We start from the raw sequence: 14,739 nt of genomic DNA, 5'->3' as shown, positions 1-14,739 counted from the left end.
TGATACCAGTTATGATGATGAGGATGAGTATGCTTTGTTGTTATGTTTTTTCCACACTTTAGTACGGAGTTGAGGCTTAGACCCTCAAGAAAAACCTTCATGGACAAACTGCAGGCCTTTGAAATGTGGTGCTACCGTAGGATGTGGAGGATTCCCTGAACCGATAGAATTACTACTGCTGAACCGGATGCAGAAGGAGTGCGAAATAGTTACACCATAAAAAAGAGAAAGCTCCAATATCTGGGTCATATAATGAGAGGACAGAAATACACACTTCTACAACTGATAGTCCAAGGAAAAATTAGGGAAAGAGGGAACATTGGCAGACGCCGCGTGTCCTGGCTAAGGAACCTAAGGGATTGGTTTGATTGTAGAAACGTTCAACTGTTCAGAGCTGCAGTCAACAAGGTCCGGATTGCTGTGATGATAGCAAACCTCCAATAGGAGATGCACTATAAGAAGAAGAAATAGATAAGAAAGAAAATGTCTCTACTAACTGTTGGTATTCTCTAAGCTATTTTCTATCACATTCGGCTGACACCGTCAACAGAAAACGGGAACCTATCGGACCTAAAAACATTGACTAATTTCCAGTAATAAATCTAGGGCTTTTACTTGTTTCGCCGTATGCAGAGTTAATGACAAGTATTAATGACAATAATTTGAATAGTTCTACGTTTTTTACTTTCTTTCTCAGTAATTAATCGTGGATTTCAAAGTATGTTTATGTCATTATGAAATAGTTCGTTTCGTTGCCATTATTGTTGTTGGTTTTATTTATTATAGTTGTCTTTTCAGTTTTTTATTTTATATTTACTATTAAGTTTCTGATTTTCTTGTTAGACCATTTTTTTTTTCTGTAGGAAACATGTTACCAATTTTTATGCATTTTAGTTAATGATCTTTAATCCATTTGAATTAACTGAAACAGAGTTTTGCAAGCATTACTAGTTCAACAGAGATTTACCTCGAAATCTTACTGATGCGTTAACACCCCATTTAAAGCAATTGGTTATTGCCCCTCGACGGGTGAAACTTTCCAAAAATCCTGAAGAGAATTAACAGAAAAAGTTGAATTTCGTGAGTGCATATAAGTTTCCGAGGATTTTAGAATGTGCTGACGAAACACATGGCCATAACACAACCATTCTATCATAAACACCTTACACCTTAAAAACAACAACTAATAAGTCATTAACACTTTAATTAAAAACTCAAAAACAAAGAAAGGAGGGTGCAAACACAATCAATTGGTTCCCAACCCAACCTTATTGACACAATGTTGACACTGACGGGCATAAAGGTTAAAATTGACGGAAGAAAGATTGACAAATACAAAATTTTATAGCCCCAAGAGAGATGAAATCATAGCAAGACCTCATTTGCTCTTTCTATTTGTGAAAGTTGAGTGCTGATCTTCGCTAATCGAAACGTAGAGAGTACCATATATTACGATAGAGAAGGGTTTTCTATGATAGCAAAGAAATTTCCTTGCTATTCGTTCAAATTGTTTAGGGAATAGACGATAAAAAGCAATATCATTGCATTTGATTTTTTCGAGATATCTAGGATGAAAGCGTAAATTTTTTAAAAACGCCCTCTACAGGAAATATCGAAAACTAAATTGAACATGCGTGTCAGGACATTTTAAAGGATAAAAAACGCCCGTTTAAATGGCGCAAAAACGAAGTCTCTACGATCAGCCGTTTTTGAGATATTCCATTTCTGTCAAAGCAACCTTTGGACCAACCTCACCACTTCATATGAAGAGATAGAAAAAAAAGTTAAATAGCAAAATTGTTCGTCAAAAACATACAATTACATCCATGTTATTTTTGCTATACCATCCAAGTTTTCGGACATTTAAGTGATACTGAAACGCTCCCTAGCAGTGGATTTAGAATGCTGACAATTATTTCCAGCATTTTCTCGTGGCCACATTTACTATACAGATTTTTTTTCCCAAAGCACCTCTATGGTTATAACACATCATTCAATAAGTCCCGGGACTAACCCACAGGTGGCACTACAAATCGCATTTTTATATGTTTCCCTTGAAGTACCATCTTTCAAACGACAGCTGTCAAATCCTAAGCTTATTCCCTCCAATATTTTGTTTGTGAGAATTTTTTAAAGTGAACAACTTTTGAGTTTTTTTAAAACATGGAAAAAAGTGATTTTCGTGTGCTAATTAAACACTGTTTCCTGATGGGAAAAAACACCGTCCAAACAGAACAATGGCTTGAAAAATGTTACGGGGACTCTTCTCCATCGAAAACAACGATTTGTAGGTGGTTTGCTGATTTTAAACGCGGTCGTACAGACACAAATGACGCCGAACGGTCTGGACGCCCAAATTCGGCTGTTGTTCCAGAAAACATAAAAAAAATCCACAAAATGATATTGTATGATCGTAAACTGAAAGTGGGTGGGATAGCTGAGGCCTCAAAGATATCAGAAGGTAGTGTGTTAACAATTTTGCATGAACATTTGGGTATGCGAAAGCTGCTTTCGAAATGGGTACCGCAAGTGCTCACTATTGACCAAAAACAACAACGAATTGATGATTCAGAGCGCTGTTTCGAGCTGTTTAACCGTAATAAAAAGGATTTTTTGCGTCGATATGTGACCATGGACGAAACCTGAATCCACCACTACACACCTGAATCAAAACGGCAGTCATCTGAGTGGACTGGACCCGGCGAAAGCCGTCAAGGTTATGGCCTCTGTATTCTGGGATACACACGGTATATTGTTCATTGACTATTTGGAAAAGGGAAAAACAATCAACAGCGACTATTATTGTGCATTATTGGACCGATTGAAGGATGAAATCGCACTAAAACGGCCCCATATGAAGAAGAAAAAGATTCTCTTTCATCAAGACAATGCACCGTGTCACAAGTCCATAAAAACGAAGGTCAAATTCAACGAATTGGGTTTCGAATGGCTTCCCCACCCACCGTATAGTCCAGACCTGGCCCCCAGCGACTACTGGCTGTTTTCAGACCTCAAAAAAATGCTCCAAGGAAAGAAATATCAATCAAATGAGGAAGTCATCGCTGAAACTGAAGCGTATTTTGAGGCCAAGGAAAAATCGTTCTATAAACATGGTATAGAAAAGTTGGAATGATTGTATCACTCTAGAAGGGAACTATATTGATGAATAAAGACGAATTTCATGAAAAATAATTGTTTTTCTTAGTTGGTCCCGGGACTTATTGAATGAAGTGTTACACCCTGGACAAAAGTTATCAAAAAGTATTCTTTACTGCAATTTGAGATCCATTAATACCTGTTAGTAAATTACAAAGACGCTGAGACAACAATAACGTGTTGACAGTTTTGTTTTCGTGAAAGTTACTCGTGTAAAACCGTAGTTTGCGTGACACTTTTAAAATTTGTTTTGGCTGTCTTGTTAGACTTTAAAACAGCATTGGAGACAGTCAATAAGGTGGCGAATACTTAACAAGATGGGCATCCGTTTGGCGGTGTATTATTTCAAATTTAGATAGCAAAGGGCAAAGTGAATTCAAATCTTACCAATTTATTTTGCCTCCTACTCTTGACATTGTTGACGAGCAACAGTCCTTCGGCGATCAAACCACGGATAATGTCGGTTGTTCCCGATTGGTCCTTGTGTAGAGAGGCAGCGGGCGGTTGACCTGGAATTCTGTACTCCACGTTCAGGTACAGTCGAGGCACTTCAGTATCTTCCCGGAGATATTTCAAAGCTGAAACCAAAAACTGGTAAAAATCCAGTCAAAAACACTGTTATAAAATTGGTTTTAATTTAATGAGCAAATTTTAGAGAAAAAAACGGAGTTGAGGTTGCGCAAAACTAAAATTAATTATACAGGGTGGTCCAGTTTTAAGTGTCAATAATTCACCATTCAATAGCCAATCAAAAAATAAGTTGACTTGCTATATGTAATTTTTCTGAAAAACGTTTCCTAAGGAACTTACAGTCCTTCAAATTTCAATTTAAAAAATCGTTTTATAGTGTAAAACTGAACATTGAAGACTTGTGAGAGTCCAAATTTGTACCGAATAGTCTAAAAACTTGCTATTTACTACTAGGAATAGTCTTATAATTTGTTTTCTCAAACTGCCATCCTGGTCGAGTGTCTGAAACTGGATTTCAAGAACTAAAAACAGTCCGGAAATCAAGACAAAGATTGTATTGTGCATGAAACTCATTTTTTACTTCTAAAGATAATCTAAAAGTGAACTTTTAAAGCTAGAACTGACTTTACTAGGACTAAAGAGAGTCCAAAAGTCTATTTTCAGGACTTCAATTGGTGTACAACTCAATTTTCTGGACTGGAACAAGTCTAGAAGTAAATTAAATTTTCGAACTATTTCTTTTCTAAAAATTAGTTCTCAAGACTAATATCGTAGCATTTGATATCAAAATTTTTTACTTTTATTACTGAAGAAACTTGACTTTTCGAAATAGTCTTAAACTGGATTTTTCAGTCGTTAAAAGCACTAAAAACAGTCTGAATTTCTTAAAGATGCTACAATTTATTGCACCTATGATGAGTGTAGAAGTCAATTTAATAACGGGTTGCCCATATTCGACGGACCCATGTTTTTTTTTAAAAAATCAAAGAAAAAAATAAAAATTTGGCGGTTGGCAATCTTAATCATTTAATTTGTTCCAAGTAGATTTGTTTACATCAATTTTTGAATATGATATCTCTCAAATGGCCGCATCTGGCGTTGATGGCGTATTGTGCCCTTTTTGCAGCATTTTCCATCGTTTTCGCCAACATTTCGGCCGGAATAGCGGCTATTTCTTCACGAATGTTGTCCTTGAGCTCTTCTACGGTCCTTGGCTTGTTAACGTAAACCTTTGACTTCAAATATCCCCACAAGAAGAAGTCAGGCGGCGTCAAATCGGGCGAACGCGGTGGCCAGTCCAAATCACCACTTTTCGACATCAAACGGCCCGGAAACAATTTCTTCAGAAAATCGATTGTTATGCGACTTGTGTGCGGTGGAGCGCCGTCTTGTTGAAACCAGAACTGCCTCATACGCTTTCGACGAATAATTGGCATCACAAAATTGGTCATCATGTCGCGATAACGCTCCTGGTTGAGTTTTCACAATTGACTTGTTCTGTTGAATGTAAATTTCAACTATTTCAGAGCGCTCGCGTGGCGTGTATTGTTCCATGGTAAAAATCTGCTTGGACTGACGCTTCAAACGCGGTATGTCATTAAGCGATCTGACATCTCTGTCAAAAGTTATGGCGTTGCCAGATGGGTCCGTCGGATATGGGCAACCCTGTACTGAAGAAGCTTGAAATAACATTTTCAAGACTGTGGACAGTGTACAAATTGGCTTTTAGACCTGATAAGTGAAAAACTTTGTAAAGATAGTCTTGAAACTCGATTTGAGGTACTGAAAACAGCCTTAAAGCACTAAAAACAATTTAGATTTTTAAGAAATACTCGAATACTCGCATCTAAGACTATTCTCAAAACTAAAAAATTTGTCTTAAAATTATGAAAACTTACTTCAAATGCAAATTTTAAGCTTCTGATGTTACTTTTCATTAGTTCATAGTCACTTTTTGGTGTTGAAGTCAATTTTTAAGGTTTAAAAGTATGAATTTGTAGTCAAAAATTCTAGAAAAAGTAGTTTTTTATGTCTACAAGTACAAATCAATCGACGACAACAAACATAATCCGAAGGAGTTGTGGAAAAACTTGAAATTATTATTACCAGAGAGAAAAAATTCGGTTATTGGAGAGGTCAAATTCGGTGATGTCGCAGTTACGAACAACTTAATAATTGCAAACAAATTTAATGAGTATTTCATAAGTAGTATAGCGGATATTATTGCTGGCATGCCTGCTTGTCCTTTCCAAAATATTCATGGAAATATCTTTTCTTCTTCATTAAATCCTGATGGTGTTTTTTCACGTTTCAACCCAGTTACTATGAGTGAATTGAAAATAACTTTAAAAAACCTAAAAAATGTAGGGGGCGGTGAAAGTAACATGTCTAAAAAGGTGCTGTGTGATGTGTGTGATGTGGCGGGAAACCGCCTACTAGATATTATAAATTCTTCACTGACAGCTGGAGTTTTTCCACATGCATGGAAGGAATCGATTATTATACCTGTCCCGAAAGTGCAGAACACTAGGGTACACACTGAGTTTCGACCCATAAATACAGTCGAGTTGTACGAAAAAGTATTAGAATTGGTAGTAAAAGCGCAACTACAGCTTCACTGTGATAAGAATAATATTTTGATACCAAATCAGTCTGGTTTTAGAGAAAAACATTCTTGTGAATCTGTGCTGGTCAGCGTTTGTGATAGTTTTATTAATAGTATAGATAGTGGTAATTTTGTACTTGCTGTATTTTTAGACCTAAAGAGGGCATTTGAAACTGTCTCAAGAAGTATTTTATTGCAGAAACTTAGTAATGTGGGCCTCAAACATGTTGTGTTGCGGTGGTTTGTGTCGTACTTGAATGATAGGCGACAAAAAGTTAAGTTGAATAATAGTATGTCTGATTCTTTACCGGTTGAGTATGGGGTGCCACAGGGGACGGTTTTAGGACCGTTGTTGTTTTTATTGTATATAAATGATATTGTGGGCGTGGTTGAGAATTGTGGAGTCGAACTGTTCGCGGATGATACTATGATTTATATATCTGGAACTAACTTAATGCAGATGCAGCAGAAAGTAAATCAAGATTTGGAACATTTGTTTCATTGGTTGTGCAAGAATAACCTGAGCATAAATACAGCAAAAACTAAATTTTGTATATTTGGAAGAAAATGTAAATTGAATAGCTTTAATATTGGCGACATAGATCTGAAAATGGATGGTCATAGCATATCTTATGAGCAAAACATCAAGTATTTGGGAGTAATTTTTGATCCATGTCTAACATTCCATGCTCATGCTGACTATACGTTAAGGAAATATGCAAAGAAAGTTAATTTTATTTCTAGAGTCGGAAAAAATTTGTCATTGTACACCAAACTATTGCTATATAATAGTATCGCTTCGCCGCATTTGCAGTTCTGTTCCACTCTTCTTTATGGTCTACCCAGTTTTAAGGTGCGGGAGTTCGAGATCGTACAGAACAAAGCGATGAGAACCATCCTTAAGTGTAATAGATATGTCTCAATAAGTACCATGCAGAAAACTTTGAATATGTTGTCCGTACGTCAGATGATAATGTTTGATGTGTATTTGTTTATTTTTAAAATGAAGCGGGGGTTACTGCCGGAATACCTGTGTAGAAAAATAACAACCTTTTCTGAGGTCCATAGTTACAGTACAAGAAATTGTGATGATTTTATTATTTTGAGACATTGTAATACAGATCAAGCCCTAAATTCGCCTTTATATAGAGGACTTCTTAATTATAATCAGCTACCAAAATGTATAAAACAATGTAATACTGTGAGAATGTTTAAAGTCCATCTACGCGAACACATTGTAAATATGTCCGCATTTTGAAAATATTTAGAATTGTATACCTATACTTACTGTTCTGTGTTTTTTGTATATAGCTATTAGCTAAATAAACAAATTTATTATTATTATTATTATTAAAACTACTTACAAACACAATTTTTAAGCTTCTGAAATCAATTTTTATCTTTTCTCAGTCAATTTTCAAAACTAAAGTCTTTCAGTTTTTCTGGAAACTATGAAAACTAGCTACAATTAATTTTTTAAGCTTCTTAAGTGAATTTTCTGTTTCCAAGACAATTTTTAAGTTGGGTTGGGTTAGTTTTGGGTCTTTGAACTTCTCGTACAGGAAGTTTCAAATCAGAATTTTATAAGAGATAATTTCTTTTTCATCGTAAACAATGAAATTAAAAAAAAATATTAATTTTTGAAAAATATCTAGAGACGTAGAAGATAAGGCAAAAACATTAAAACCATCTTCCTGTATCTAGGCTACTAGAGAATTTTGGCAAACGTCATTCATAATGAGTATTAATTTCATAATGCGTGTTCCAAATTTTATCAAAAATGTTCCATGACAAAACACAATGACAAAAAACCGATTTTTAAAACAGAAATTTGAAGGACTGTATTTTCCTTAGGAATCATTTTTCAGGAAAATTACATAATGCATGTCAACTTATTTTTTAATTGGCTATGGATTGGTGAATTATTGACATTTAAAACTGGACCACCCTGTATAATTCTCTTGGCAAATTAGGACAATTTAAGTTTAGCACTAACTTGTAGGCATTATTTCAATAATTTTATTTTGTCGCCACATTTTGTAAACACTCACGTACTCGCACTTACCGACTTCTTTAAACTCTTCATCTTTCGGCAGAGAAACATAAGGCAGGGAATATTCGTGAGCGAAAGCCGAATCGGCTGAATAGGCGGCTGGTAAACTGGCTAATCTAGTGGAAGGAATCACTTCACGATTACCATAGTCGATATAATGGACGTGGGCTTTTCCAGATGCCACCTGAATTAGTCAATAAAATAAAATAAACCAGGCTATGATAAACATGTTAAACAACATCTTTGGTTTTTGCTGTCAAAATATAAAAACAACACCTTTTCGACTTTAGCCCGGTACCAAACGTCGTCGGCGGTAAACTTGGCGGCACACAAGTCGCCACGTTTGGGGTTGTACGCTCCCGGTAATGGAGGATTCGCTTCAAACTCTTGTCGAAATGCGTCTAGCAAAGCCTCAGCCTTGGGTCCGTCCGCGACTTTTTGCACGTAGAAAGTCCCTTCGTTCGTTACTTCGGTCACTACCACTTCTTCGTAATTGATCTTTCGACCAACCGGCTAAAAACAAAAAATAAAATCGGTGTTTTTAAAGTAAGTGTAGGCCATTTTTTGGCCTAGAAAGAATACCGCCTACAACGAAACTGCACGCACACGCTTCTAATTCTTTCTTTATTAAAAGTTTAACAAGGTTGCTTAAACATTTTAGCTGCTCTGGAACTATTAGTTACACTTTGACACTTGGTTGTGTTCAACATTAATGATGATTATTGAAACACATAATATAATGCTGACACTAAACTGCTGATACTGTCATTTTCGATAATGGTTTGCATTGAGGTAGTTGCTATAGACAGCAAGAGATAAATTTACAGCAAAAAACATACAGCAGTCGGCAGTATATCGGCCAATGCACGTCATCAGAGAGTAAAGCCTGGTTTATAAAACAAAATTTAAATTTAGCATTAAATTTAGTATTAACTTTAAGAATAAGACTAGTGGTTTTCAAAATCAAATTCAACTTTAACCTTAAATTTAGCTGTATCTAGTGACCTTGGATTTACATAAAATTCTAAATTCTCTTATAGCGAATTCGACTGGCGGCACTAGTGCGCACTAATCTGCACTGAAAGCACACTCGCTCGGTGCTGGTTGTTCGACTGACAAAATTCTGCACTGGTTTTGAAAATATTTATGTTCGTCTCGGAAATGCACCAATTTAGTGCGGTCTGTGAGAATTCGGCTGGCTTGCATTCGGTGCGGTGTTTTAGCACTTAGTGCAAAATTTTAGAACTGTGCTGCTAGTATAGTTCTAGTTCAGTTCTGGCTAGAGAAACAAACAAAACAAATAAATAGAAATGGTGTCAACGGCTTTACTTGAAGAATTCTTATTAAACACGTCATCTAGCAGCAAGAGTGATTCCTCGGATGAAGAGTGGTTAGCTTGCTTGAGATAATTTGATGCCGATCTGATACAATATTTAAGAACTGTATTTCTTCCATTTTCCTATGATACCCACTTACAATTTTTGTTTTTCTTTTATTATTTATTATTTATTGGTAGTATTAGTACTTTTTAGGTTACCTTTGAAAATTCATAGGTTACCATAGTCAATTGTCAATCCCAGTCGAATCAACCTCGTTTTAATAACTGCACTGGTGTGGCTCGCACTTTTTTAGTGTCGCGTGCTAACTGCACCTAATCCGAGTTAGAGCAACTTTTACATGGCACTGAGAAAATGCGAATTGAACTGGGGTAGGCCGTGCACTCGGATAGTGCTTCCCAGTCGAATTCGCCATTAAAGTTAAGGCTAAAGTTAAATCATCTTGCTACTGCGCAAGCGCCTCCAATGATCACAATCAGCTGATTTGTGTTTTGAATTTGAATATTTGGTTATGGTTTTTCCTGGCAGCTAAAGGTTACGGTTTCAACGGTTAAACTGAAGCCTAGTAATATTTGGTTTTTCCAATTTCAATTTTTGTGTTTGTGTATTCCAAAATCACAACACTGGGTATGCGGGAATCCCGAATATCACTTAATATTTTTGAGAGTTTTTGATGTCAAATGAGCGCAAATGACAACTTTGGCGTTTAGCAGTCATTGATTTAAGACTTGAAATATTTCTTTTGTGAACACCATATTTTTTTAGAGTTACAGCTAAATTTAAATTTACTACTAAACTACTAAATTTAAATTTTGTTTTATAAACCAGGCTTTAGATGTTTTGAAAATGCATTTGTATTGCGTAGCGATTAGTTGCGGGCTATCGCGCTTTTTCAACGAACGTAGATATAATACAGGGTGAGTGTGTACCGGCGATATTTCTCAAGTTCTCTAACTATATTTTTCGTTAACCGAAAATGCCTAAGTATTACAGTAAGTGCAAACAGCAGCTCATTTCTGCTCATTGATGGAATATTTTCAGCTCGGAAACGAAGTGAATAAACTTATGTTTTACCTTTAAGATCCAGTTTCAAAGTAAGAAATTATATTATTTTCCTTACATTGTATTTACAACGCATTGTATGCAATTTAGTATGTTTTATGTGATATATGGAGTGATATTGTCATAAAAATGATATTGATAATTCATTCATAGATTATTTCCCTCATTGTACTAGCAGCCAATAAAATTCAATGAACCTTTCTAGTTCGACCAATGAGAGCCGTTATATACTGAATAAATCCCTAGTTGCTAAAATTTTACACTGAATATTTCCCTCATGTGTTAAATGTCCCATATGAGCAGTGCATTTTCACCAGAATGACAGCGATAATTGCATTCTAAAGTGATAATTGCATTTCGATAATTGCACTGTACGTATCTATAACGACTGCATTGTTGTAGAGCCTATTGCTAGTATACTAATTGTTGTCTTTGCGCAGTTTTTTGACTTTTTATAACCAAACAATGTCAAACGCGATGTCAACAATAAATTAATGAACGGTTTGGAACTTGTTCATTGAGCTCCATTGAGCAATCTATAGTTGCAGCAAAACCAAAACATTTTCTTTATTCGGGAAATATTCCCCAAAATTACATTCGTGCCTTAAAATGACCTGATAATTCTGCGTTCAAACTTGTTATCTTTGCAAACTGCATTCGGTCATTTTCATATTTTTTTCTAAAAAAGCCCTCCACCTTCGGTGTCGGGTTCTTTCGCCAAAAAAATATGAAAATAAACTCATGCAGTTAAGAGATAACAAGTTTTCATGCAAAATTATCGGTAATTTTTATGCACTTGTGCAATAACCCCCGACAATTCCACTCATGTACAAAAAATGCCATATATACGTCATCAAAACACGGTTTGCTATCGGCTAATAAGGAAGGAAGGGAGTTTGCTAGCGGATAAAAAAATCGGATAAATTTTGCTGTTGATTTCATCGTTTCCACGGATTTTCACTACACTTCTATTGTTGCAATGTCTCACCTTGAGTTTTTTGCTGGCACTGTCAATTTTGATTTTTGTTCGTATTGTTTTGGTTATGGCTCGCTTCCGTTAGAGTTCTACTGCAGAAAATCAAAAGAACCAGAAAAATTTATTTCTGCCAGTACAAGAAAGTCGCAGTCTAATTATATTATTGATTATTCATGGAATTGTCTTATCAAATACCATTCGAGCTCAGATTTTTAACAGGATAATTTTTCCGCTTGTCTTCTCATACTTTCTTTATGGTACAAAACTCGACCTGTTTGCCAAAATCACTCGAGCTACGCTCTCGTGATTTAGTTACAACAGGTCTCGTGCAGTTACACCAAAAAGAAAGTGTTCTAAGACAAGCACAAAAATTATCCGGCTAAATCTGAGCTCTTGTGGTATTGCCCCCGAATAAACACCTCCTACCTTTTTCGAATACGTTTTTTTGAAGAACATTTGATATTAAACAAAACGGGATTTAGACACATAAAATTTAAGCTATTTTCTTCAATATTAACAATAAATAAATCACTATAACGTAGTTTCCATTAAAAAATTACATAAATTAAAATATTATGACGTCTGATTGTCAATCTGAAATGTAAACAAAAATATACATGGCTGAACGAAAATTTGTCGTCTGCTGGGGTGAGTTCAATATTATCATTAATTTCATCACGTTTAGTTTAGTATTTGTGTTCTAACCAAGGTGTTTTCGGGGGTAATTGCACAAGTGCATAAAAATTACCGATAATTTTGCATGAAAACTTGTTATCTCTTAACTGCATGAGTTTATTTTCATATTTTTTTGGCGAAAGAGCCCGACACCGAAGGTGGAGGGCTTTTTTAGAAAAAAATATGAAAATGACCGAATGCAGTTTGCAAAGATAACAAGTTTGAACGCAGAATTATCAGGTCATTTTTAAGGCACGAATGTAATTTTGGGGAATATTTTCCGAATAAAGAAAATGTTTTGGATTTGCTTCCACTATAGATTGCTCAATGGAGCTCATTGAGCAAGTTCCAAACCGTTCATTAATTTTTGTTGACATCGCGTTTGACATTTTTTGGTTACAAAAAGTCAAAAAACTGCGCAAGGACAAGAATTAGTGTACTAGCAATAAGCTATACAACAATGCAGTCGTTATAGATACGTACAGTGCAATTATCGAAATGCAATTATCACTTTAAAATGCAATTATCGCTGTCATTCTGGTGAAAATGCACTGCTCATATGGGACATTTAACACATGAGGGAAATATTCTTGTTAATAAACTAAAATGTGAGTTTTCAGGAAATAATCTTGACATATACCCCTCGGCGTTCACGTTTTATCACGTAAAATGTGCATTGGTAGGTTTTTTGCAAAATTTTTCTTTTAGGCAAATGGTTTCGACTAAATAATTCTTTCGACCTGCGGTCCCAGGATTTTATCGTCGAATTATTTAGTCTCAATCATTTTCCAAGCAAAATTTTGCAAAAAATCACCTATGCACAGTTTACCCGATAAAACTTGAACGTCTCGGGATATAACCTATGAGAAAAACCACATTTTGACACGCGACAATACCAGGAACTTTTCCTTAATCTGTCAGTTTTGACCACTGCCCTAGACAAAATTTAAAAAAGTGGTCATTTGCACAACATTGTTAAGAACTAATCAAAGACATAAGTGAATTTCAATATCACAGTTAATGTTCTCACTCTCACTTCTCCTGGGACAAAGACTAAGTCGTTTCTGTACATCGTCCGACAAACGGTCAAATTTAAAAAAAAAAACTCACCCTATCTTCTTCAACATGCTTCTCCTTAGGTTCTTCCTCAACGTAGTTCTTCCACCTTTTCAGCTTTTGCTGCTTGGCGCTGTCTTCAGCTGCTTTCAGCTATAAAAATAAAAACCGTCCTCAATATAAACAAGTAGTTCCTAATATCAATGCGGCTAACAGATTTCAAAACAAGTTAAGTCACTACTCAAATCAGTAAATTAAGTCTTGATAATATCGTTAACTCGTCTGAAACCCATTATACGTGATTTTAGTAGAAAACAGCAACAAAAAATCACCTGAGACGCATAGGAAGACTTTTCGCCAGTAAAATGTACCGAAGCGAAACCGGCACGGACAAGTTCGACAGACAAATTCAAGTTGTCGATCCAGAGCCAACCGATAAAGTTACCGGCTTTGTCGTGGGTGTCCACTTGAATAGACACCTCTCTTTGAAGGCACTTTTCCTTAACAAACAACAAAGCTTCGTCGCCGTATTCCTCACCCTCGGACGCGGGCAAGTTTCCGGTTGCCGGTCTGGCCGCCCTAGGACAGCTGATGCCGCCCAACAAAAACGTGGCCAAACTGTTTGTTTTTGGAATGTAAATCCTGAACCTGGATCCGCTGGCAACGAATTCAACCACGGCGTCGATCCGTTGTTGTCTTTGGAATGATGCCAGTTCCAATTTTGCTCGAGCAGCGTCCTAAAATCACCTTTAACACAACTCGTTCAAACCGGAGATATGATTGCAGCTTACAATTTCCGTAACTCTTAAAGGAGCAGCATCTTTCTTGGAATGAACTCCCAGTTGGGATTTTTCCGCTTTCGTTTCGGCTTTGAGAAGTTCATCGTAGCGACAGCTTCTCTGATCGTCGTCTTGTCTGTATCTAACAACCGTAGCCAATCCTTTGGATACCAAAGCTTCAGCAACGTTTCTAAATTATTTGATACAAATAAGTTAGTTTTATAAAAAAAAAACGAAAATATTTAACGCAAACTAACTTTCCGTTGATTGTTACGGTTGCGCAAGTTTTTTCCGGCAAACTCTCTCTGGCGTCTTGGATGTAATCGACTACAACGTTCACTTTTTTTCCGATCAATTTCTTTCTGAGGTACTCACGGGCCTCAAACATCCATGGAATGTCGTATAATGGTCGGAAACCTGTAATTGGTTGGTATTTTCTAGTATTACTATCTTTGCATTGTAAAGGGTTTCCCTAAAATGTGCGGAAAAAATACTACCATGTTTTTAAGTATGACGATCTAACCCAACTTACATACAGTGTGGAACAGCCAAATGGAATAAATTCGATA

The 14,739-nt window shown here is 36.0% G+C and overlaps 1 protein-coding gene across 1 annotated transcript in view; it reads right to left on the bottom strand.

Annotated features, from left to right (window-relative positions):
• Tudor-SN (Staphylococcal nuclease domain-containing protein 1) overlaps positions 1-14,739 on the bottom strand; it is a 33,501-nt gene that overhangs the window by 7,101 nt on the left and 11,661 nt on the right. The window contains exons 6-12 of the mRNA XM_081975084.1: positions 14,428-14,587; positions 14,183-14,360; positions 13,724-14,128; positions 13,446-13,544; positions 8,562-8,798; positions 8,298-8,469; positions 3,544-3,734 (exon numbers count right to left, since the gene is read on the bottom strand). Of these exons, the coding sequence (XP_081831210.1) occupies positions 3,544-3,734; positions 8,298-8,469; positions 8,562-8,798; positions 13,446-13,544; positions 13,724-14,128; positions 14,183-14,360; positions 14,428-14,587 (1,442 nt within the window). The remainder of the gene's footprint in view (positions 1-3,543; positions 3,735-8,297; positions 8,470-8,561; positions 8,799-13,445; positions 13,545-13,723; positions 14,129-14,182; positions 14,361-14,427; positions 14,588-14,739) is intronic.

This window comes from Ips typographus, linkage group LG3 (assembly GCF_016097725.1).
Source record: "Ips typographus isolate SLU linkage group LG3, UJ_Ityp_2.0, whole genome shotgun sequence".
NCBI lineage: Eukaryota > Metazoa > Arthropoda > Insecta > Coleoptera > Curculionidae > Ips > Ips typographus.
The sequence above is the reverse complement of the archived record's forward strand: the minus strand, read 5'-3'. Positions and strand labels throughout refer to the sequence as shown.